Source organism: Zingiber officinale, chromosome 6B, assembly GCF_018446385.1.
Source record: "Zingiber officinale cultivar Zhangliang chromosome 6B, Zo_v1.1, whole genome shotgun sequence".
Lineage (NCBI taxonomy): Eukaryota > Viridiplantae > Streptophyta > Magnoliopsida > Zingiberales > Zingiberaceae > Zingiber > Zingiber officinale.
The window spans coordinates 117084133-117108206 of NC_055996.1; the positions used below are offsets into that span (position 1 = coordinate 117084133).

The following is a 24074-nucleotide window of genomic DNA, read 5'->3' on the forward strand; positions in this document are numbered from 1 at the left end:
TCTGACATATTGTTATCATCAAAAACTTGTACCTTTTGTTTCTTATACTTTGCTATGATTGATTGTCTTTTCAAATCACTCATATTTGTTGAAGTATTATCATTGTCAACTGATTCTGAAATAGATGAAACTATTGAAGTACCACATCGAGACTCCACTTTTTCCTTATAATTCTGGTACAAAGCAAATAAAGTGTCCTTTAATATCTTTCCTACTTTGCACTCTTCTCATCTCCATATAATTCAATCAACATAAATTCTACGAAATCTAATTTATGCCTTGGATCAAGCACCACCGCAATATAAAGCAACTTATTCATTTTCTCGGGATCTTCCCAATACTTGTCAAATTTGTTTTTCATTCTAATTCCCATTGAATACACATCAATATCATCACTTTCTTGCCACTCCTTCAAGATGGTATGGATATAACTAATCTCGTGTGCAAAAGTATTGGATGTGACATATAAAGATCCTGAAACTTTTAATGTTAGTTCATAAAAAACTTGCAGTAGAGATGCAAAAAGTCTAACATTATTCCAATCTGCACTTGTTGGTTTCCCATCAAAAGTCTTCAATTCTCTTTTAGGTTTACCATCTGATTCAAGTATCATCTCTTCATTCTCATTCAAAATAACATGTCATTTTGTATATTGAAAATCTAATTTAAAACATGGATCTTGTTCATCAAACCTATCAAAAGTTCTTTCAAGTTTTTGAGTTGTATTCAACATCAAGAAAGTTGAGTTCCATCTGGTTGGTACATCTAAACATAATGTGTTCTTGCTTTCAATGTTTTCAATTTCTACACATTCTTTGAACTTGCTTAATCTAGAGGGGGATTGCTTAACATATTTGATTGCATTCCTGACCTTCATCATAGATTGATTTATATCTTTTAAGTCATCAGTAACAATCAAATTGATTATATGAGCTACACATCTCATATGGACATATTCCCCCTTTAAAATATTGGAATCCCAATTAGTCATCTTTTTTCTGAAACTATTGATAGCAACATCATTTGAACTTATATTATCAACTGTAATAGTAAAAATTTAGTTAATTCCCCAACCCCTCAAGCAATTTTCAATGGCTAGACTAATAGCCTCATCTTTATGACTTGTAATTGGATAAAAATTGATAATTCTTTTCTATAAATTCTAATTTTTATCAATAAAATGAGCTGTTAGACACATATAATTGATTTTCTGAATCAATGTCTATGTATCAGTGGTTAAAAAAACTCTTTGTGCTGAATCATACAATAATTTTTTCAATTTTTTCCTTTCAACTACATGTAATTCAAGACAATCATGTGCAACCGTCCATCTTGAAGGAATTCAAAACCTTGGACATACCATAGCCATAAATGTTTTAAATCCTTCTCTTTCTACAAATTTGAAAGGGAGTTCATCCATTATGATCATTCTAGCTAATGCTTTTTTAGATGCATCTTTATCAAATTTCCAAGAAGTTAAACACACCTCACCCTCTTTTAAACTTTATTGTAAACTTAGCTGTGTTTAAGTTGTTTGAACAACATGAGGGTGTTTTTTACATGAGGTAATATGAGATCTCAAGCTTGTTGTCCCATTTCTATATGGATCACAAAAAAATTCCTTATCACAATATTTGCATTTGGCTTTCATATCTGATGCATCATTAGTAAACTTTATAAAATAATCACATACTTCACTTCTTGGTTTCATTACTTTTCTCTTAGTTACCTTTCCTTTATAATCTACCGTAGTTTTTGTTCCCACTGAAGGACCAATTTCAGATTCTGGTATTGAACAACTATTATTAACATCCATATTTGATAAATCTCCTTGCATCGTACCAGATAAATACTGATCACAGTCTTTACAGATCACAGACACTATTCAAAATTGCAAGTGTAATAACACTGTTTAAAATATAATTAACTAAAACTAAAAGAAAAATATGAAACTCAACTATAACTAAGCATGATAATACTTATCAGGATATCTAGACACTGTTAACTACTTGAGTTCAATAAAAATTCATATGTCAGTACAAGATCAATGCAAAGATTACTAACTAAAGTTGTCAAAACCCAAGATGTGGCTGAGACCGAAAAAAAAGGAAGAATTAAAACTAATAATTTGCGTATTCTAAAAACAAAAAGAAAAAACAAGAAGCCAAAATCCATACACAAGAACGAAAACTCTTAAAATGTAGTAACTATTCAATCAATAGAACACAAATTAACTGCGACTTAATGAATTTCATGCAAGTACCTTTAATTTATACAGGCGGTCCTAGCGTGAGGACAAGGGTCCCCTGGGGAGCAATGAGCACTCGAGCGGTGAGAGTGACGAGAGGAGGAAGGGTTGAACAGGGAGGATCGACGAAGATGCTGAGTTGCAGCCTCGCAACAACCTCGCAGCAGCCTCGCAGTAGCCTCATAGGTGCTCAGCCATGGGAGGACCGACGGAGAGATGCGAAGACACAACGGAAGGAGAGACGAGAGAGGGTTGAGCAAGGCGGACCGACGGAGTTGCAGCCTCGCAGGTGATCAACGGCGAGAGTCAGAAGGGATCGAAAATTCGGGTGACACGATGGGAAGGGGGGAGAGCAAGCGGCGAGTGAACGAGAAATTTAGGGATTTAGGTTGAAAACTTTAAAACCCTAGCCACCACTCATCAGGTCAAGACCCACCTCGGTTTTTCGAGTTAACCGAATATGCAACTTTAAACCCGAACCCAAATCGGAAAATAGAAAAAACCAATTTTATTTAACTGAATTAACCGAAATTCTGAAATAACCAAATCAAATTTAAAAAATCAACCAGTTCAATCGATTTATTCAGTTTAACCGATTTTTTTTTTTACTCATCCCTATATTTATATTCTAAGACTGATTCCCGAGTTTCCAATAGAATATTACGAGTGCTCTCTTTTATTGTATGAGTTGGTGGAATAGTGATCTGGAATAGAGCACTAGGCAGAGGTTGCAACATTGGAAAAATCGCATGTAAAACATTGTTCTTTTTCCTTAAACAATCTGGAAAAATCGCTAATGTTTGATGAACACGCGACGCAGGATTCGTGAGCATAGATTGTGGCTATTCCTACGGCAACTACACCGACAGCCTCACCACCATATTCTATGAACCTGATGCCAACTACATCGACACCGGGGAGAACAACATCACCGTCGCCGACTCCAGCTGGTCCGCGCAAGTGCAACAGCAGACATTCCGAAGCTTTCCCTCCGGAACGCGCAACTGCTACCACATCCCCAACATCACCCCACGACGCAAGTACCTCATCCGAGCAGCCTTCTTCATTGGCCAACGCCTCCCCCATATCTTGCAGTTCGATCTCTTTCTCGGCGTCAACAAGTGGCAATCAGTCCAAATCCTTAAGCCTGATTGGGTTTACCTTGCCGAAATCATCACTCTTGCAAATGACAATTATTTCTCAGTTTGTTTAGTTAACACGCAGTCTGGAACCCCTTTTATTAATTTCCTTGAGCTGAGGCTCATCGACGACAGCATGGTTTTTCAGGATGTGAATTCAACTGTTTCCTTGGTTCTATCTGAGAGATACAACGTTGGCTTCAACCAATGGCAAGTGCTTGTCAAGTCCTTGTTACTTTTATTCCAGATCAATCGAGCTAATCTCACTCATTAATGGCACATGCATTATGCAGGATTAGGTATCCATATGACACGTACGACAGGATTTGGCGTTACTATAACACAGAAAATAACATTAACACCAGTTATACAGTTAGGACACTTGCTAATGATCCTTATGAGGTGCCATCAACCGTCATGCGGACTGCTGGTGCAGCCAAAGATAACACTACTTTTACTTATCCCATGGATGATCCAAGCACTGGAATCACAAATCCCAGATACTACTTCTATTTGCACTTTGCTGAATTAGAATATCTACCTAGCAACGAGAGCAGAATGTTTCAAGTGATCATGCCTGGAGATCCAAATCCAAATGGGGCAACTATTGTCCCAGAATACCTGACATCGAGTCATATAAGCATCGTATACGATGTAGCGATTGAAGGGGATATTACTTATTTTAACCTCACAAAGGTAGCAACTTCCACCCGTCCTCCTTTGCTTAATGCAGCGGAGATCTATATAGCTGTGGAGCTCACAGGGACACCCACGTACTATCAAGATTGTATGTTCGCTATTTTTCTTTCTCGAATCTAGCTAACTTTTATAGTTTTGAGTACTTTTAGTGATTAGATATCAATTACAGTTGCTGCTATGATGAGTTTGAAGAAAATGTACCACATGACAATTTGGCAAGGTGATCCATGTGTTCCAGAGGAGTATACATGGGATGGAGTGTCGTGTGCCTTTTCAGATTCCAAACCACCCAGAGTTACATTCCTGTAAGTTCTTAGTTACGAACTTAAAAGGTGTATGAAAATTAGCTAATTAAGAAACTGCATGCAGAAATTTGTCACAGAGAGAATTGAATGGAAGTATACCAAGTGCCCTTGCAGATCTCACAGAAATCAGATATTTGTGAGTATTCTTTGTCCAACTCCGAAGATAATTATGCAATTTCCAAGTATGGAGCACAAGAACTTTGTTTCTCTTGTCCTTTTTCCTTGAAGAATACTAATGGTTTTTTGTTTACAAACTAGAAAAAGGATAAAATATTACATTTAGACCACTATTACACCATATAAATAGGACTTCATAGATTTTGTGTTTAGTATCTAATTTAAAATATAATTCGGCAACTTCTGTAGATAGAGACACCCATTAGATGGTCATATTTTTTCTCATATTTTGTTCTGATATAGGGACTTATCTTACAATCACTTCAATGGCTCTATACCATCATTTCTTGCAAATTTGTCCTCCCTTCAAGTGTTGTAAGTGTACAATTTCTTTTGAGCCTCCAACCTTATTAACCATATTTGCTTCTGAACTACGCTTAGGTTATTTGCCCCGACTTTTTTGCAGAAACTTGTCAAACAACAACCTTGATGGCTCAATTCCACAAGGCTTATATGATCAAAAGGAGAAAGGCTTACTAGTGCTGATGTATATACTCTTGCTTAGTTTCATTAGAAATTGTCAAAAAGAAAATCTTACTGTTCTTACAAACAATTTCTTTGCTGTCAGAACGGGCAACGACACAGGTCGTTGTGATGCTTGCACTCATGAGGGAAAGAAGAGAAGTCCTACCATTATCATTATTATTTGTGTGATTGCTGCAGTCGTACTATTAGTAGTTTCGTTACTGGTGATCTTGTTTGCAAGAAGAAAAAACCAAAGACAGCAGCAACAATGTAAGTTCTTGGTCCTCTATGTTTTATATGCCATTGCAAAGTTATCATTCATGTACTTGTATGTTTGATCTTGAAGCACCTATTGAGAGTCCAAAGCCAGAAATAGGAAGACGCGATGTAGTTGGTTCAGAAGATCATAATTTCAGACAACAGAACATTGTCCAAAGAGATTGTCGGTTCACATACGAAGATATAAAGACTATCACAAACAACTTCAAAAGAGTGATTGGTACGGGAGGGTTTGGGACTGTTTACTACGGTTTCTTGAAGGATGGCATTGAGGTTGCAGTAAAGCTGCATGAGCTTTCACTATCTACAGGGTTGAGTCGGTCCAACGAGTCTGATTCCAACACCCAGATCAAGGAGTTCCTGGCTGAGGTCCTCTTTCCATTTAGATCTATGTTATCTATGGAACATTGAACTTATGATCTGTTTTCTCTGTATTTAGTACAATTTTTGTTCATGTTGCAGGCTCATGTGTTGTCAAAGGTTCACCACAGAAATGTAGTGACACTGATTGGCTATTGCAAAGATGGCAACCACCTTGGACTTGTTTATGAGTACATTGCTCGAGGAAGTCTAAGAGACCATCTCTCAGGTACAAATCAACTAACACGGCATACTCTCTTTACTTGACATTTTATAAATTGATGCATTGGTTTAATTTGCTTTAGAGAATACTACAACTGCCAAAACACTAAGTTGGAGGCAGCGTCTACAGATTGCACTTGAAGCTGCACAAGGTTCCATTTTCAGGATGTCTCTTTATTATCTAATTATAATTTGCCATCATCTCTTCTTCAACTCCATGTGATTACAATTTTAAGTGAACAGGGTTGGAATATTTGCACAAGCACTGTTCGCCCCCTATTGTCCACAGAGATGTCAAAACCAGTAACATATTGTTAACTCACAATTTGGAAGCAAAAATAGCAGACTTTGGCTTGGCCAAAACTTTCTTACATGATGCCGATACACACGTGTCGACCGATGTAATCGTCGGCACTCATGGATATGTTGATCCTGAGTAAGTGTGAATCTTCTGTGAAGTAGTGAAGTAAAACCATGACACTTATTAAATAGAAATGTGTATCTGAGAAAATTGGTTAGTTATATGGTGTTCTCTACTTGGGACTGATATAATTCCATTGTTTTAGGTACCACATGACTTATCAACTCACTGAGAAGAGTGATGTATACAGCTTCGGAGTTATTCTACTAGAGTTGGTCACTGGACTTGCTGTTTTTCTGAAGTGTCCGGAAAGAAATCATTTAGCTCAATGGGTACGTCAAAAGCGCGCCGAAGGGAATGTGGCTCAACTTGTTGATCCGAGGCTTCAGAGGCAATATGAGAATAATGTGGTTTGGAAGGTCGTAGATCTTGCAATCCAGTGCACTGCTCCAGTCTCGCATCAAAGGCCAACCATGTCTGAAGTGGTGGTGCAGCTGAAGGAGAGCTTGGAATTCCAGGCTATGAGTAAAAATCCCAAGGATACTTTCGGTGAAGCCGTGGATAAGAGGCATGAGGGGGATTCAATTGAAATGTTGGCGTTTAAGAACAGGGAAGGAATGTTGGGCAGTGTTGAACCAACAGCCAGATAATGCAATCACTCTTTGCAAAGCTTTGTGTCTTTGTTGATGAAACATATGGCTTCTGATTTGGTATTGTATGATTTTATGTATTGTGGTTGGATTGGTAGGCTGAAAGCTAAGTTGAACCATCTTTTGTCATTGCTTCATGAAGTTGTTGAGTCTTGTTGTCATATTAATGTTTTCAAATTAGTATGAAAACTTATTATGTTATGGAAGAGTAAGAGTGTGAATGAATCATGAAGTGGATTTTTATATATGAATTTTGTGGCACTATTTTATTTTTAATCCTCAGGGATTATCAAATAATATTATAAATCATAAATAAGAGTCGGTCCTTATTATTTAAAAGTCATGAGTAAAACTATTAATTATATCTTAATTTTATCCTTTTATTAACTTAAGTAATAATTATTTTAATCTATAAAATTTTATTTTTAGAAATGACATAAATTTTTTTTTTAGTTTTAAGAATATTACTATTCTTTTTTTATTTATATATAAATTTTTATAATTCTAACAATCATCAAATTCAAAATTTGGCTATAAATTTTTTTTCATACCTAGATTATTAAATTATCCAAATATAATAATTCTATTTGTAATCAATTTCATTCCAAATGGAGGAGGTATTTTCGAAAAATAATCACTTGGATTTTAGCAACAAAAAAAAAATTAATTTAAACAATGCAAAAGGATAATGTAACACAAAATTTTGACATCAAATCGAGAAACAATAAAGAAGCTCAGCTTAGTTTACCTTTATAATCTTTATTTTTCAATATCAATATAAGAATATGAAAGAACGCGCAGGGCAAATTCCGTGCTGCCCAGATCTTGGTCGTTGCAGGTAGAAAGAGCTAGGTTTTCGTCTCCGTTAAGGGGTATGTTTCCTGGTATAATTCTGGCCTCTTCAGCCTGCCGTCGACTCCAACTGTGACCTCAACGACGGGCGGTGATGCTGGGTTGTTGGAGGAAGATTGGCCAGTGGAAGGGTTGGGTTTCATCATTAAGAAAGCTTAAGGCAGCGCCGACCGACATGGAGCAGGTTTCAGTTGGTGTAGTAACATGTAAAAATTTTATAGAGTTTTTATACAATAAAATCGAGGTTCTGACATCCATTAAAAAGAAATATAATCTAGAACTTCAGTTAGCTCTTTCCACACAAAGAAGTTACCCAAAATTAATAATATTTTTTGATACCGTCCTTCGATAATTTTATTTTATAATGACACGATAGATTTCTAACTTTCCCAAAATTTAATAATTTATTAAAGTGTAACATTAGATGGTCCGGGATAATCATGTTAGAAAAAATAATTATGGGAGAAGAAATATAAAAGAGATATGAGAGAAGAATTCACTCTACTTATAGAAGAGGAGAAGAATAAAATAAATAAATTAACTTATTCATTTATTGAAAAATGTACATATTTATAAGCTTATTGATAAGTACTAATCTCAAATATAATGAATCTAGACTTTTTTTTTATTCTATCTCCATGAATTTTTATCTTTATCAAGATTGTCATTTCATTAAATTCTATTTCTATTTTATCACGAACTCTCATCAAGAATTACCACCTCATCATTCTATCTTTATCCATAATATTTTATCTCTATCAATAAAATTAAGTTTAATTTCTAACACCCCTCCTAAACTTGATTTGGCAACTCCAAGCAATTATCGCATCTTGATGAAGTCTTCAAATTTGAGTAGCTTGGTAAAAATATCAATAACTTGATCTTGAGACCTTATGCATTTCACTTGCACCTCTTTTCTTGTAATGCACTCTCTGATATAGTGATAGTGCGTATCGATATGCTTGTGCGTATCGATATGCTTGTTTCTATCATGGAAGATTGGATTTTTTGCTAGTGTTATTGCAGACTTGTTATCAACTTGAATCTTGGTTGTCTTATGCGCCCTTCAAGAAGTGGAGTTAACTCCCATGCACTTTCTTTTCGATCACATTGATTTCTTCATCCATCACATCTTTCCACTTTTTGCTCTTTATAGTTTCTTGAAAATCTATAGGTTCACAATCGACAAAGAGACAAAGCAGAGTAATATTATCTTGATTTTCAGTTACCTCATAAATGTCCCGTAAGCTTCTAAAGTGTGGTACTTTTTCATATGAATTTTCACTTGAAATTGATGCAGATGAATTTTCTTGAGTACTTGATGTTGGTGTTACTAGTGGAGTAGTAGGCTCCTCTCTTATTTGCTCTACCCTTAGTTGCTCCATATCTTCTTCTTTAAAGTATGAGAAGAAGTTGTAATCTTCATTTTGAGATTCCCAATTCTATTTTTCTTCTTCATTAAATATGAACGTGGCTGATGATGTCTTCCCAATATCTAGATTGTATAGCTTATACCCTTTTGAGTTAGTATCATAGCCAATAAAAATAAACTTTTTACTTTTATCATCCAATTTACTTCTTGCTCTATCAAGCACATGAACGTGGACTATGCTCCCAAAAACTCTTAGATGAGAAATCCCAAACTTCCTTTTGCTCCATGCTTCTTGTGGTGTCTTGCCCCACACACTTCTTGTTGGTAATCGGATGGATAAGTATACTGCACATGCAACCGTTTCTGCCCAAAGTTCCTATGATAGCCTTTTGCTTTTGAGAATGCTCCTTGTCATGTCAAGGATGGTTTGATTCTTTCTTTCTACCACTCCATTTTGTTGAGGGGATCTTGAAACTATCAAAGGTCATTGTATTATGTCAGCTTCAAAAATTCTTGAAACTCCTTTGAAGTAAATTCTCCTCGATCAGAATGCATAACTTTGATCTCGTGACCGCTCTCCTTTTCTACGACCGCTTTAAATTTTTTGAATATGTCGAAGACCTCCGATTTTTACTTCAAGAAATATACCCAAGTTTTTTGACAAAAGTCATCTATAAAAAGAATGAAATAATTACTCTTACCAAGTGAACTTGGCTTTATCGCACTGTAAACATTTGTGTGTATAAGTTCAAGCGACTTTTGAGCTCTTGAACTTGACTCATTTGGAAACCTCTTCTAAATTGTTTCCCATGTAGATATACTTCACATAATTGATCAGGATTTTTTTATACAAGGTAGTCCTCTCACCATCTCATTCTATAAAAGCAATTCTAGTCCTCTAAAATTGGGATGTCCAAATCGAAGATGTTATAGCCAAGTGATGTCTTTATAACAAGGTTTGAGACAATTGACAACATCATTTTGAATATTAAGCAAGAATATTCAATTTCTTGACATAGGCACCTTAACAATTAAGCAACCAATATCATCTTTCAAGATAAGCATATTATCTTTTAGATGAATATCATATCCTTTTCCAAGAGTTATCCTAAGCTCAAATGTTGCTCTTTATATTCGGCATAAAGAAAACATTCGAAATATATTCATGTTTTCCATTCTTCAAACAGATGAGAATGTTATCTTTGCCTTTTACCTTGATTTTTGATTCATCTATGAAGGATACATTACCACCAATTGATTCATCAAACTCTACAAACATGTTTATTTCCCACACATATGATTGCTTGCACCAGTGTCGAGATGATCATATCGTATCTTCATCTCTTTCATTATCTTTATATGCTAGCAGTAGGGTGTTATCTTCTTCTTTCCTTTCTTCTATATAGTTTCTCTTTCATATACTTTATTCTTGGGTGATCTAGATTCTTTAGCATAATGCCCAAACTTGTTATAATTGTAGCACTTACTTGAGATTTATCGTACCTCGACTTTGTGTGCCCTCTTCCACGTCCTCTTATTGAATTTTCTCCTCTTTCATTGTTGTTGTTGGAAATCCATCCTTGCTCATTAGCACGACCTAGTCCATTTCCATGATCTCTTCCACGTTGACTTCTATTGTTATTGAAACTTTTATCTTTCTTTGTCGGTTGAAGAGTTATCTTCAGGAGTTGTTGAGTAATTTCTTCATTTATCTTCTTCTTTTCTCCATGGGCTTGTAATGAATCTAAGAGTTGCTCTATTGTCATAGTTTATAGATCCTTGGTCTCTTCGATGATGGTTGTGATGCTACCAAATTTGAATTTAATGATCAAAGAATTTTCTCAATGATAATTACTTCTTCTAGTTTCTCATCATTTCTCTTTAGTTGATTGAAATAGTGGAGACTCTAGAAAAATAATCTGATACCAACTCACCTTCTTTCATACGAAGAGCATCAAATTGACTTCTTAATGTCTGAAGTCGTACCTTTTTTACCTTTTCTTCTCCTTGATATGAGACTTGGAGCTTTCCCCATGCTTGTTTAGCATAAGTAGCACTTGAGATTTTCTCAAAATCATCCTCATCTATAGCTTGATAAAGGAGGAAGAGAGTCTTCTTGTCTCTCTTTCTTAGATCTCTCAGACTGTCTTTTTCAGTTGAAGATAGCATCGAGTCATCACGCGGCTCAACGTATCCTTTTTCTATAATTATAACGTCCCAAACATTATGAGTTTCAAGAAGCACCTTCATCTTGATATATACTTCAATTATCATAATTACTCGCCTTGAGTACTGGAACTTGGAAGGGAACCATACCTCCATTTGACATAGCTCTGATACCACTTTGTTAGAAAAAAAAAATTATGGAAGAAGAAATAAAAGAGATATGAGAGAAGAATTCACTCTCAGTGGAAGAGAAGGAAAATAAACAAATAAACTCAACTTGCTTCATTCATTAGAGAAGGTACATATTTATAGGCTTATTGGATAAGCACTAATCTCAAATATAATGAATCAAGACTTTTTTTTTTATTCTATCTCCATAAATTTTTATCCTTATCAAGATTGTCACTTCATCAAATCGGTGGAGAACCAGATTCACTAGAGGCCAAATCAGGAGGGATGGTGAAGATGGCATTTTCACTCTTCTTCATGGTCTTAATTTCTTGATCTCATCCCTTTATTCCTTAACCTTGATCAAGCTTTTCACTCTATTGAGGGCTCCTCCAATAGCTCCGCAGCTCCCTTTTAACTCTTTTAAATTGTTGTTCTGATCGCTTGGGTGATTTCGACCAACCGAAATAAGGCTCAACTGAACTCATTTTCCGTCCTTCTTGTTCACCGGTGTACTCTTTCGCAGCACCTCGTCCCTCAGATGCACCAAGCCCGTCGACTCTTTCTCGCGTCGTCCTTCTCGCCAGCTGTGTCTCTCGCTCGACTTCCTGTGCTCCTAAGCTTCTGCACACTTATACATAGAGATTAAATATCAATGGGGCATAACCTGATTTGGTTGATCATATCAAAACTACCACGGAGTACTAACATCATATCCTAGCCGGAGGGCATCAGCATGTCTAAGTCCTCATCCATAGACGATTCGTGGGACTGTACATAGGTTGTTTTGATAGCCCTCCACTTTGCTCTCTCATTCGACTTTATCCTCCTCCTTATTGGATGAATAGATCTTCGCATCGTTGTGGATGATTTCAAGGTCATTCTTCTTGACCTGACAAGCGTCTCGAACAGCTTGAGATCATTCTTGCCAAGCACATTGATATGCTTCTCCATGTCGTCTTTGAGTGTTGGATCAAGCCCCACATAAACCCTAATATGCTCTTCTTGATTTTCATCATTAGATTCATCATCCTCGCCACTATCTTCGGTGTTATCATAAACATCACAGGAATTTGATAAGATAGAATGCAGAAAAGAAGTAAATGATTATTTTTTAATATAAAAATAATTCTTTTTTGACATCCATCTATTTCTCTAAGGTCTCTTCTCTGTCTCTTTATCCTCTATTGTTTGTCTTAGAGGCGGAAGAATAGACTTATCTTGCAAACGAACATCGAGGTCACAAACAAATTTGTCAGATGCTCTACACCTATAGGAGCCTCCTTGTCAAAAACATCTTCTTCCTCCTCCGTATTTGTTGAGTAATTGTTATTGCATGGGATAATACTTCCTCTATTCAAGGTTTTCAACATCATTGTCATCCTCCCCAGAAGTAGGTCAAACCGTCTCTCAACCATCTCTCAAAATCGTTACTCAATATCATGATCAAAAGCGTTATTGACAAGTTGTTGTATTCTTGGTGGCATGATTCTACAAGATTAATTTGGCTCTAATGCAATGAATAACTATTGATTCCGTTGATTCACACACAAATATCAAAAATGATTTTCTAAATCCTATTGATTCCGTAGAATACCAAAAGATATAGGTAATCAAATTGATGTTTGAGAAGAGAACGACATGGTCACAAATTCTTATTGATGAGAAATTAAAAATCTAAAACTAATTAAACAATGATTTAAATAGACTAAAGCTTTAACATTGCAAAGAGTAAAATATCCTCAAAATCCTAACTCTACAAAATAATTTAAAAAAATAAAATTACTCTTGATTCCCGTATTAGTTATGGTATACATACACAGTACACAATGTACAGAATATCAATGGCTATACCCAAAATTAGTGAATCTGGTTCTTCACTGATTTGGCCTATGGTGAATCTGGTTGAACTCCTTTGATAATTTTATTTTATAAAAGGCACAATTGAGGTCTAACTCTCCCAGAAACTACTCATTAAGATCTTTTTCACAAAAATAACTTTTTGGTCCAGAAGAAGTCATTTTAGTCTAAAATATAAATTAGAGATTTTCAAAAGTCTAAAATAGAATATTTTAATGTTTTCATTTTATAAAATAGAACTGTTTTGATTAGTGAAAGATAATTTATGACAATTTTAGATTGTTTTACTAAGAATATAGCAGCAGAAGCTACCTAAATTCAAATCCAAATTTAGGAATATATACATGTCTTGGAAGTATGAGGTGAACAGATGATCTCCTAAACAACTCAATCGTTAATAGTTAGTCATTTTATAAGTTTGAAAGCAACAACTCTTTTAAGTAAACTAAACCAACCCTGGAGGCTTATTTTATTCATACATCATATATCGATCCAAAATTAGTTCACAATAAGATAGCCTTCAAATCTGACAACTTTATATATGTCTTTAATTTATTTAGTCAAACTTATAGTAGTGTTTAATGACCTAATATGTCATTGTGATTTATTAACTATCAAACACAATTCACTACTTAATTAGGAGGTGTCCGAGAAGTAATCTTGTATAGTAACTCGAACGGCTAAAGGAATTCGCACCAAGTGCTTTTCCCCATCACACCAGGTCAAGCTTCCGAAGTTGAAGTCTCCTTGCACCGCATGCAGCGAGGTGAATGTTAGAGCAAAAGTCTGTACCTTGTTGAAAGCATTGAACTTGAGGACCGAGGGCTCCACACTAATCTTAACACCCGGAGGTGATTCTACTATTGCTCTGTATATAGTATTTGTGTTGCCTACGTTCGTGACAGTTCTCTTTATTGTGACAGATGATTTGAGATCAGAAATGGATACGGAGGGCAGATTCAAGTGATACAAATGAGAATCCACCAAGGCACAGTTTGATGCATCGTTAGTGCAGTTAAAGAACTTGAAGTAATCATTTGGATCAATGTCGTAAATTAGTCCCGGATCCAAAGCTCTGTTAGGATTGATGTGACCACCACCGAAGTCGAAAGGATCAGCGAGCTTTCTAGGAACTCCATCCGCTTCGATAGGGAAGCCATATGCGTTGGTCGTGTAAGCTTCATAAAATGGCAATATTCATAGGATCAACAAAATTTGCTCAAAGAGTTTGATGGAAGAATTATAATAAGTCTGATGACTAATTAATTGACTTACCGGTAGTTACGAGTGCGGATTTAATAGCAGCGGGAGACCATTCTGGATGTGCTGCTTTGAGAAGAGCTGCTACTCCGGAAACATGAGGGCATGACATCGAAGTTCCAGAATCAAAAATATATGCATCAGCCTTTGCAGCTAAAATACTTACTCCGGGAGCTGTGATATCCGGCTGTCATATGGCAAATTTATGCATGGTTAATTGTATTGATTTATCCTCTCTCTTAATTAGTTTCAGGAAGCTAAAATAGAACTAGTTTTGATCTTTTTTAATTAAAAATTATAAGTTTTGGAATTTATGACCTAGTAACGGACGCAAAAAGGAATTATTCACCAATATATATAGTAGATCAGCAAAAGTAGTACGTACCTTTATAAGATCCGGATAGTCTAAACTTGGTCCCCTCGAGGAGAAAGCTGCAACCCTGGGAGACATCACTCTACTCCCTACGATATTGTAAGCTGGGCTTATCAAGGCCGTCGGAGAAGATGTGTCACTGTTGATCTCAAACGATATATATTAGCTTAATTTGAATAGAATAATTGACTACAGGGCGTTTGATCAAGTAAACTGATTCAGTGTAGAAAACACACCTTAATCCTATATATTCCACTATTTGTAGCATTACGTCACTGTCTACAAGGACATAGATAAATTTCTCAGCAACTTGGAGCAGGCTGACTGGGGATCGAGAAAAGATAACACCTTCTGCCTGAGCTTCTATCAAGCTAATTACTATTTTGGAGAAACTGCCAACGGCAACAGCAGCACCAGAAGGAATGTCTCCCGGAGCATATAAAGAATCAGCGCACACTGCAATCTTTCCTGCTATATCTGTGGTATTCAACTCAACAGTTGAACAACTGCAGCAGCAGATAGCATGCATACAAGCAATTACAATTTTAATTAATATGCCTTCCCCAACATTTAATTAATGAAAATAATATAGGAAACGAAATGAGTACTAAAGTACCTTTCAATTAGAATTAATTCTGTAGAATTAGATCCATCATTGGATGTATAATACAATGACTGGCCCTGCAATAGTATTAGAACCAAATTAATTAGTAAGAAATTGATTAGAAGTATAAAAAATAAAAAATTATGTGGTCACTAGCTCTTACCACCAGCTTTTGATTGTTTCCGAGTGTGATAATCGTAGGAAAAGAGCGGTCCATTGTGCTGGCTCCGACCGTAATCACCCATGGAAGCTCATTGCTAATGGTTTGAGGAAGCGGACCATCATTGCCCGCTGAGAAGACCACTGTTATCCCCTTTGCTACAGCATGTATTGTGACAAAAGATGGTAAAAATCTACCACCGAGTGAAAGTGACAAGATGTCGACACCATCATGCACGGCATCATCGATAGCCTTGAGCACGGAAGCATCTGAACCTTTACCAAGGCGACCCCATAACGCCTTGTATATAGCTAGCCGAGCATGAGGAGCGCCGCCTCTTGCTGTGCCAACACCAAGGCCATGAAAGCTCGTGTTGGACACGAATGAACCTGCTGCGGTGGAAGCTGTGTGTGTGCCATGGCCATTAAAGTCTCGGGGAGATTTGTAGTCGACGTTGAGATTGGAAGCGTCGATGCCTCCGGTGTACCATCTTGCACCGATGATCTTTCGATTGCAATTGTTCATGGTGAAGTTTTGACCTGTTTGACACGTGCCTTTCCAACGAGAAGGTATCGGTCCATAACCATAGTCGTTAAAACTCTTTGATTCTGGCCAAATGCCTACAAATACTTATGTATGTCATTATTGTTGGGCTAACAAGCTATGAGTTTGCCATTTTGAATTAATAGGATTGAGAATTCATGCAAGCTTGCCTGAGTCGACAACTCCGATAATGATATCTTCGCCAAACTTGCCTCTTTGAAGCAGACCCGAGGGTTGGTGTTGGCCATAGCTTAGTCCAAGATAGTCCCAACTTCGTGTTGTATGCAGTTCAACACTGCCACTTACCTTTATACTAATCACTTCCGGTAATTCTACGAGAAAAAGGTTTTCAATTTAACTCATGATCATTCTGATTTAACGGAAACTATTATAAGATGCATACTGGAAAATATAATAGGACCTCTCGTATATAAAATGTGATATATAAAAATAAAAAAATAGTACCTCCAATTTGTAGAGCTTGGGAATATGTAAGCATGGCTGCAAAGCCTGAAAAGCCATGTCTATAACTGTAAACAATTGAGCTCAGAGCTTCTTCCTTACTGAAAAATATCACCCATTAATTGGATTTATTATCCTTATTGTAACTTTATAATCATATAAAGGGGGAAAACAGAAGATGATCGAAGAGCACAAGTTTTGAATTAAGTATTTACCTTCCAAGTATAGAAGACAACAAGTCATGGTGTGATGCAGTCACAAGATTTGGATCTTCGTGCCTCCTCTCTCCAAGGTATACAATGTATAACTGAAAAAGGAAGCACAAACATATATTTCTGATTTCAATTGTCGTCTTCTTGGAGTAAATATGATTCTATTTACTTTAATTATATGTGCATATGTATATAGACATATGTATAGTAAGTAAAAAAAAAAAGCTGTAGGACTCTAACTTTCGCCGATGGTTGACTTCCATATGCTATCATCTGAAAGGAGTTGAAAGTGAAGAGAAGCAGAAGAAAGGAAACTAGAAGATGCTGTGAATCCATCTCGATTTAGCGTTAGGAGAAAACTCATTGTTTGGCTCTATTTATAATAAAAGATTGAACTGAGTTTGATAGACAACGTAAAAGACGAAATTGCCTTACCTACTCTCCAGTTTTGATAAGTTCAAGGATTCTTTTCATAATTTGCATCTTAATAATTTGATCATCTTATGATGTGTTTATTCCAACAAGGTTGGATCTCAATTTGAAATTCATCTATATGAGTAAAGATATTAAGCCACGAGCCCACAAATCCATCAAGTTGGCTCAAGCTTTGTCGGAGTTGGTTGAGAAAGATCAAAATAAAAAGTTGAAAAACTAAATTAAAAATGATATCCTATTTAGATGCTCTTTCAGCACTTTGCTCTTCACTAATCCATTAGTAATAACGGAATTGCCATCTGAACTAATATTTAATTAATATTTTAGTGACTTGGAAATTAAAATTGTGACTCTCGTCTTTGTCTACTTATTTATTATGAATTAATAAACCATCATCCATTGACTTGAAATAATATTTAATTAATATATTAGTGACTTGGAAATTAAAATTTTGACTCTCGTCTTTGTCTGCTTATTTATTATGAATTAATAAACCATTATCCATTGACTTGCCTTTATAAGAATCACCTAAAGAACTTGACAAGGCGCACATAACGCCAATTCTTTTTGCCAACTACCATACTTTTAAAAATATGGATTCACAACTTGCATTCTTTGTGAATTTATGTTTATTTCAATTATTCATACAAGATAATGACCTAACAGAATAGCAATTATCTTAACTGGTTGAAAAATAAGAAGGATTTATGGAGAGAATAGGAGAAATCAAAAAAATAAAGAGAAAATCAATGTCCTTTAGATTTTTTTTTTTAAAATATATTCTATAAATGAGAATAATCCCTTAAATAGTTACATAAATATTTATATAGACAAATTCTGACTTATAATAGATAAAATTATTAAAAATAGCATAAATATAAAAAAAATCAAAAATAGTTAAATAGATGTTAATTTGGAGTCGCCAAAAAGAGTCTAAATGTTTAATTTTAGGATCCAAAATTTTATAATTATGAGTTTCATCTGGTAACGAATATAGATATATGAGAAAGTCATGTACAAGATGAAAACTTTACTTGCTTTATATATCTCTTTAACTCATTTATTCAAATTTACTATTGTTGATCAATCTGAATCTAACAAAAAATATTATCAAATATTAGTACTCCGCACTTTTCCACTCGCTATGTCATCATTCTTCAGTGTGATTGGATTCTCCAAGATCTATAGTGGCTTTGATGAGAAAGACACTAGTCAGGGGAGGGGCAACTTTTGAAATACTAACGAATTTTAACAGGAATCTAAGGAAATGAGTGCCATAATTGACCACAAAAAGAATAGGGGTGGCAGCGACCGCCTAACAAAAAAAATTTCCCTTTATGTATCTGGCAGCTTTCATGAAAGAGGAATCAAAGGAAATGAGTGCCTTAATTGAAAACAAAAGCATGGGATGGCAGCGACTGCCTAACCACCACCACCACCACCACCACCACCATATGAAAGAGGAAACAAATTTTTTCCACCACCATATATGTATCTGGCAGCTTTCATGAAAGTCAAGGCAAACGAGTACCTTAATTGAAACATAAAAATGTGCGTGGGGGTGGCGGCGACCGTTTAACAAACTTTTATTCCCCAATATAATTTTAACTTTCCTTGGCTCCGTCCATATATGTATGGCAGCTTTCATGAAAGAGGAATCAAATGAAATGAAAAGAATGGGCGGCCGCCCAATCCAACTTATGTATTATAACTGTTCATGTTTTAACACCACCATCTAATTTAATGATAACCAAATTAATATTTCAGTAATCCTTTCATTAGATACAACTAGTAGATTTCAGGCCCTGATGAGATCATTTTCCATATCTCCACCGGGACGCATATGAATTGCCTCTGAAGCCATTTAATTCTGCATTAATTAGTTTCATTGCAGGATCCATCAGTCGTTATCTGAAGATGATAATGGTCACTCCTTCCTTTACTCTGTCATCAGCCTCACTCTGCTCTATCACCTTCTGCAAATTGCATGATCTGTAAGCTAATTGCTTTCACCATCCCCCTAATCCTATCATCTCATCTTCAGGATTTGAGAGGGCGCTAATTGAGGGAGTTGCAAGGAGATGATGAGATAACTGGCCTTTATGCCTCTGTTGTCTTCTTTGCAGCAAATCTAGCTAATGCTCAGACAGGTATAGATGATTTAACTCTCAGAGACACCATTAGTAGAGTTGGGATGATGATCTTTCTTCACTCGAGAGATTAGTGAGCAGCTTGATGTTCATGTTACTCTTAATAATTTTTAGTTAATTAGGTGCTTTTATTTAGTTTGAGCATATGTTTTCATTAATTAGTATAAGTAGCAACTATACTTTTTCCATATATAAACTTCATATTAGATTACAAGTGCCCTGATTTATCTCAACTAGATGGCCCTTTTTTTTAACAAAGTTATGTACCATGGAAATAAAATCTTAAGAATTTGGTTCACATCAATTGTTAATGAAGCATGAAACGTGGTGCAGAATCTTCATTGTACGGAGTATGTGAGTCATCAATGAGCCATTACTAAAAGTCCAGTATCTTTCTCTTTGGTGTATAACTTTTGAATGCAGACAAATCTCTTATGAAATCTTACAATAAGAATTTAGAGAAATGGCATAAAGAAAATAAGAGAAAGATTCAAATGATTTAAACAATCAATATTTCATCAACCTTTAAACTCTCCTTCCTCTTGATTGTCTTTATATAACTTTTAATCTTCTTTCGCTTCACTAACTAATCTATTGTTATATCATCAATTAGTCGACCAGGCCAACCATGAATCGATAGTTTTTTGATCACTTTTGTCTATAGTTTATCAATGAGTACTATCTTTATCAACTGGAGTCCATCATTAGTTGATTGATTCAGTGTAGCCTCTAAGCCGACTAACCGTTGTAGTTTAATGACCACTTCTGACTTTCTTATTGTAGAGAACTATATCGGATTTTCAAACAATTGAGCGTGTTGCCTTTGTCATGTCAAGTCATCATGGACACTCAATTTTCTAAAATCACAAGCTCCACGAGCTCTTTATTTATCATGCCAAATTTCTACCCAACTTAACACAACGTACATATTAATACCTAAAATTAAACTCCCTTACACCTAAAATTCTCTGGAATTAATTATTTTAAAAAAAATCACTAAAGGAGAATAAAATTTCTAACTTAATTTTTTTTTTCTCCTCTTCGTTTTACACAGAAAAAAAATACACCAACATAAAATACTTTAATCAAAACATATATAAAACATATATATTAAATGAAGGCAGGCAATCAGTGGAATAAACTAATGAAAATTATAAATAAAATAAATACAACTGTAAAGACTATAGGATAAGATGAAGCAGGGCTCTCTCAAGATTCCTTGAGGCCCTAGGCAACAAAATTAAAAAACAAATTTTTTTAATATATTTTTAATTTTCTTTAACATTTTTCATTTAGATTTGGGACCGAAAATAATAATTTAAAAAAAAAATTTTAAAATTAGTTATTAAAAAGAATTAAATATTATTTTTTTAAAAAAACTAATTTTTTATATAAAATTTAGTTTTCTGCCGGGTATTTTAATAATATTTTTATTTTTTATTAATAAAATTATAAAATTATTTAATTTTTTTAGTTAGAATGTCAAATAGACTTTATTAATTTTAATTTAAAAAAATTATTTTTACTAATGCATTTTACTTTATATTTTATGATAAAAAAATCTCTAATTCATATTATTAAAATTAAACTCCCTTACACCTAAAATTCTCTGGAATTAATTATTTTAAAAAAAATCACTAAAGGAGAATAAAATTTCTAACTTAATTTTTTTTTTCTCCTCTTCGTTTTACACAGAAAAAAAATACACCAACATAAAATACTTTAATCAAAACATATATATTAAATGAAGGCAGGCAATCAGTGGAATAAACTAATGAAAATTATAAATAAAATAAATACAACTGTAAAGACTATAGGATAAGACGAAGCAGGGCCGTCTCAAGATTCCTTGAGGCCCTAGGCAACAAAATTAAAAAACAATTTTTTTTTAATATATTTTTTATTTTCTTTAACATTTTTCATTTAGATTTGGGACCGAAAATAATAATTTTAAAAAAAAATATTTTTAAAATTAGTTATTAAAAAGAATTAAATATTATTTTTAAAAAAAACTAATTTTTGATATAAAATTTAGTTTTCTGCCGGGTATTTTGATAATATTTTTATTTTTTATTAATAAAATTATTAAATTATTTAATTTTTTTAGTTAGAATGTCAAATAGACTTTATTAATTTTAATTTAAAAAAATTATTTTTGCTAATGCATTTTACTTTATATTTTATGATAAAAAAATCTCTAATTCATATTATTATCGAGAAATAAAAAGAAAGAGCGACGAAGAAATATTACCGACAAAGGGCACAATGCACTGATGACCGAACTATTAGGATTTTTAAGAAATATTGAGGAGAAAAGAATTCATTAGGTTTTATAAGAATAGTATTACTAATTGCAAAATAAAATAGGAATCGGAGTAATAATAAAAAGAAAGAAATATGTCAATTTAAAAATGAATTATATTTAAGGTAGAATAAAATCTTATATAAAATTATGGTAGGCAATTAATGAGGAAATAAAGATAAGTACAAGATATAAATAGGAAGTGGAATCGATAATGAATTAATTGACAAGTGTCATTAATGAATTAGCAAGACATTTATAATTAATTAATATTAATGATGCTAATTTAATTTTTTTCAATATCTTTAATTAATTAATCAATGAACCCCAATAAAATTGGGGCCCTAGGCATAGGCCTTAATGGCCTATGCCTTGAGCTGGGCCTGAGACGAAGATATCTGCTTGAATTAAAAGAAAGTATATATAAGACATCATGCGTCTGACGATTTGAAAGTTTCGCTAATTTTGTTTTAGAATATTCATAATTATTTCTTTATAATATTTTTAAAATTTAAAATAAATCATCTATTTTATTAAATTTAGACAATTAACTACATATTATATTAGCTACGATAAAATTTCTATTATATTTATTTTTATTATTTTCTTCTCTCTTTCACCTTTTTTTATTTCTTTTTCTCTCTTGATGTAATATCTACTTTCATTACCCAATCCATTAGGAAATCCATAGTCTGTGACCATAATATCTTTGATCTCAACTCCGACTATATATGAGTCAGGGGAGTTTGGGTCCTGAAATAGATATTTGTCGATGAAAATTGATGATCCATGACTAGGATTTCTTTGATCTCAACCCTAACTATGTCAAAGTCAGGGGAGTTGAGACCAAAAATGGATATTTACCGACGTAACCAGGATATCTTTGATCTTGACCTCGACTATGTTCGAGTCTGGAGAGTTTGGAGGGACTCAAGGATAACACGATAGTTTGCCAGGAGTCTTTTCATTGATAAAAAAAGATGTATATAATTTGGCAAAATGCATGAAGCATGAAGGATACTCAAACTCCTTAGATATAGTACGGCTTCAAATGATTGACGCTCTATGGTCGGTCGAGTTCCTTCACTTTAGGGTATTGTAAGTAATAAGATCTCAAGATCGGCTTGTGAATGACCCGATAGGGCCTTCCTCTTTGGGGTTTCAACTTCTTGTTGTCTTCAATTGGCTTGGCCTTCCTCCGGACCAAGTCTCCGACTTAGAAAGCGTAGAGGATAACCTTCTCCCAGACCAAGTCCGATGTCGATAGGCCACGAATCAAGTGGCTACTCATTCTTAGGTTTCAATTATCAAGTCCAAATCAAGGAGTCGTCGATCGGATTTGTCTTGATTGTAGGTACTTCACCAAGTAAATTCTTCACCGACTTCAACAAGAATAACTGCTTCTCTACCGTAAACAAGATGAAAGGGGGTCATACCTTTGCTTTTCCTAGGCGTGGTTCAGTAAAACCATAGAACTCCTGGCAATTCTTCAACACAACTGTCTGTCACATGATTAAGCTAAATATTGAGACCCTTGATAATCTCCCAATTGACAACTTCAACCTGACCTTTGCTTTGAGGATAAGCAACTAAAGTGAAGGCATACTGAATGTCTAAGCCTTCGCACCACTCTCGAATTCAGCGGCCTTTAAATTGTTGGTCATTATCAGATACCATCTCATGAGATAAACCATATCTCCAGATGATTTTTTTTCCATAAAAATTTTATGACAGCGTCTTCTATTATCTGAGCTAAGGCCTTCGCTTACAACCATTTGGACAAGTAATTCATAGCTACCAAGAGGAATGTCTTTTAATTGGACCCAATCAGAAAGAGGCTCATAATATCCATTTCCCATTGATAAAAAAGGCATGAGACGGTGGAAGTCTTCAGAAGCTCGGTCGGGTGATGAGAGAAATGTTGGTGCTTCTAACAGTGAACACAGGCAGACGAACCAAGCAATGTTGGCTTGTAGAGTAGGCTAAAATAACCAACAAGTATTCCAAGCGAATGTCCGACCCCCAATATGATTCCCACATATTCTTTCATGAATTTCCTCTATAACATAATTTGTGTTATCAAGACCAAGACATTTAAGAAGAGAGCGTGAGAAAGCTCACTGGTATAAGTTGTCCCCATCAAGGAGAATCAGGCGACTCTTCTTTTAAGTAGTCGAGCTTGCTCGGAGTCAGCGGACAAAGTATCATGCTGAAGAAAGGAGATGAGTGGAGTCCTCCAATTGGTTTGTT

At 34.7% G+C, this 24074-nt stretch overlaps 3 protein-coding genes across 3 annotated transcripts; 2 read left to right on the forward strand and 1 right to left on the reverse strand.

Moving 5' to 3' along the window:
- The first annotated feature begins 2316 nt into the window (after positions 1-2316).
- LOC121991439 (probable LRR receptor-like protein kinase At1g51890) lies at positions 2317-4531 on the forward strand. Its single transcript, XM_042545439.1, has 5 exons — positions 2317-2434; positions 3069-3597; positions 3681-4174; positions 4256-4391; positions 4456-4531. The coding sequence occupies exons 1-5, from the start codon at positions 2317-2319 to the stop codon at positions 4529-4531; spliced, it is 1353 nt and encodes a 450-aa protein (XP_042401373.1).
- A 1234-nt stretch (positions 4532-5765) lies between these two features.
- Positions 5766-6923, forward strand: LOC121991440 (probable LRR receptor-like serine/threonine-protein kinase At1g51880). Its single transcript, XM_042545440.1, has 4 exons — positions 5766-5901; positions 5978-6046; positions 6138-6330; positions 6461-6923. Exons 1-4 carry the CDS (start codon positions 5766-5768, stop codon positions 6903-6905), a joined length of 843 nt encoding a protein of 280 aa, XP_042401374.1. The 3' UTR covers positions 6906-6923.
- A 6841-nt stretch (positions 6924-13764) lies between these two features.
- Positions 13765-17291, reverse strand: LOC121989143 (subtilisin-like protease SBT3.10). The gene is made up of 10 exons (XM_042543010.1): positions 17178-17291; positions 16941-17032; positions 16729-16826; positions 16434-16595; positions 15724-16340; positions 15573-15637; positions 15193-15462; positions 14969-15095; positions 14599-14770; positions 13765-14501 (listed from the first exon to the last, which is right to left on the reverse strand). The coding sequence occupies exons 1-10, from the start codon at positions 17271-17273 to the stop codon at positions 13960-13962; spliced, it is 2241 nt and encodes a 746-aa protein (XP_042398944.1). The 5' UTR covers positions 17274-17291; the 3' UTR covers positions 13765-13959.
- Positions 17292-24074: the final 6783 nt, after the last annotated feature.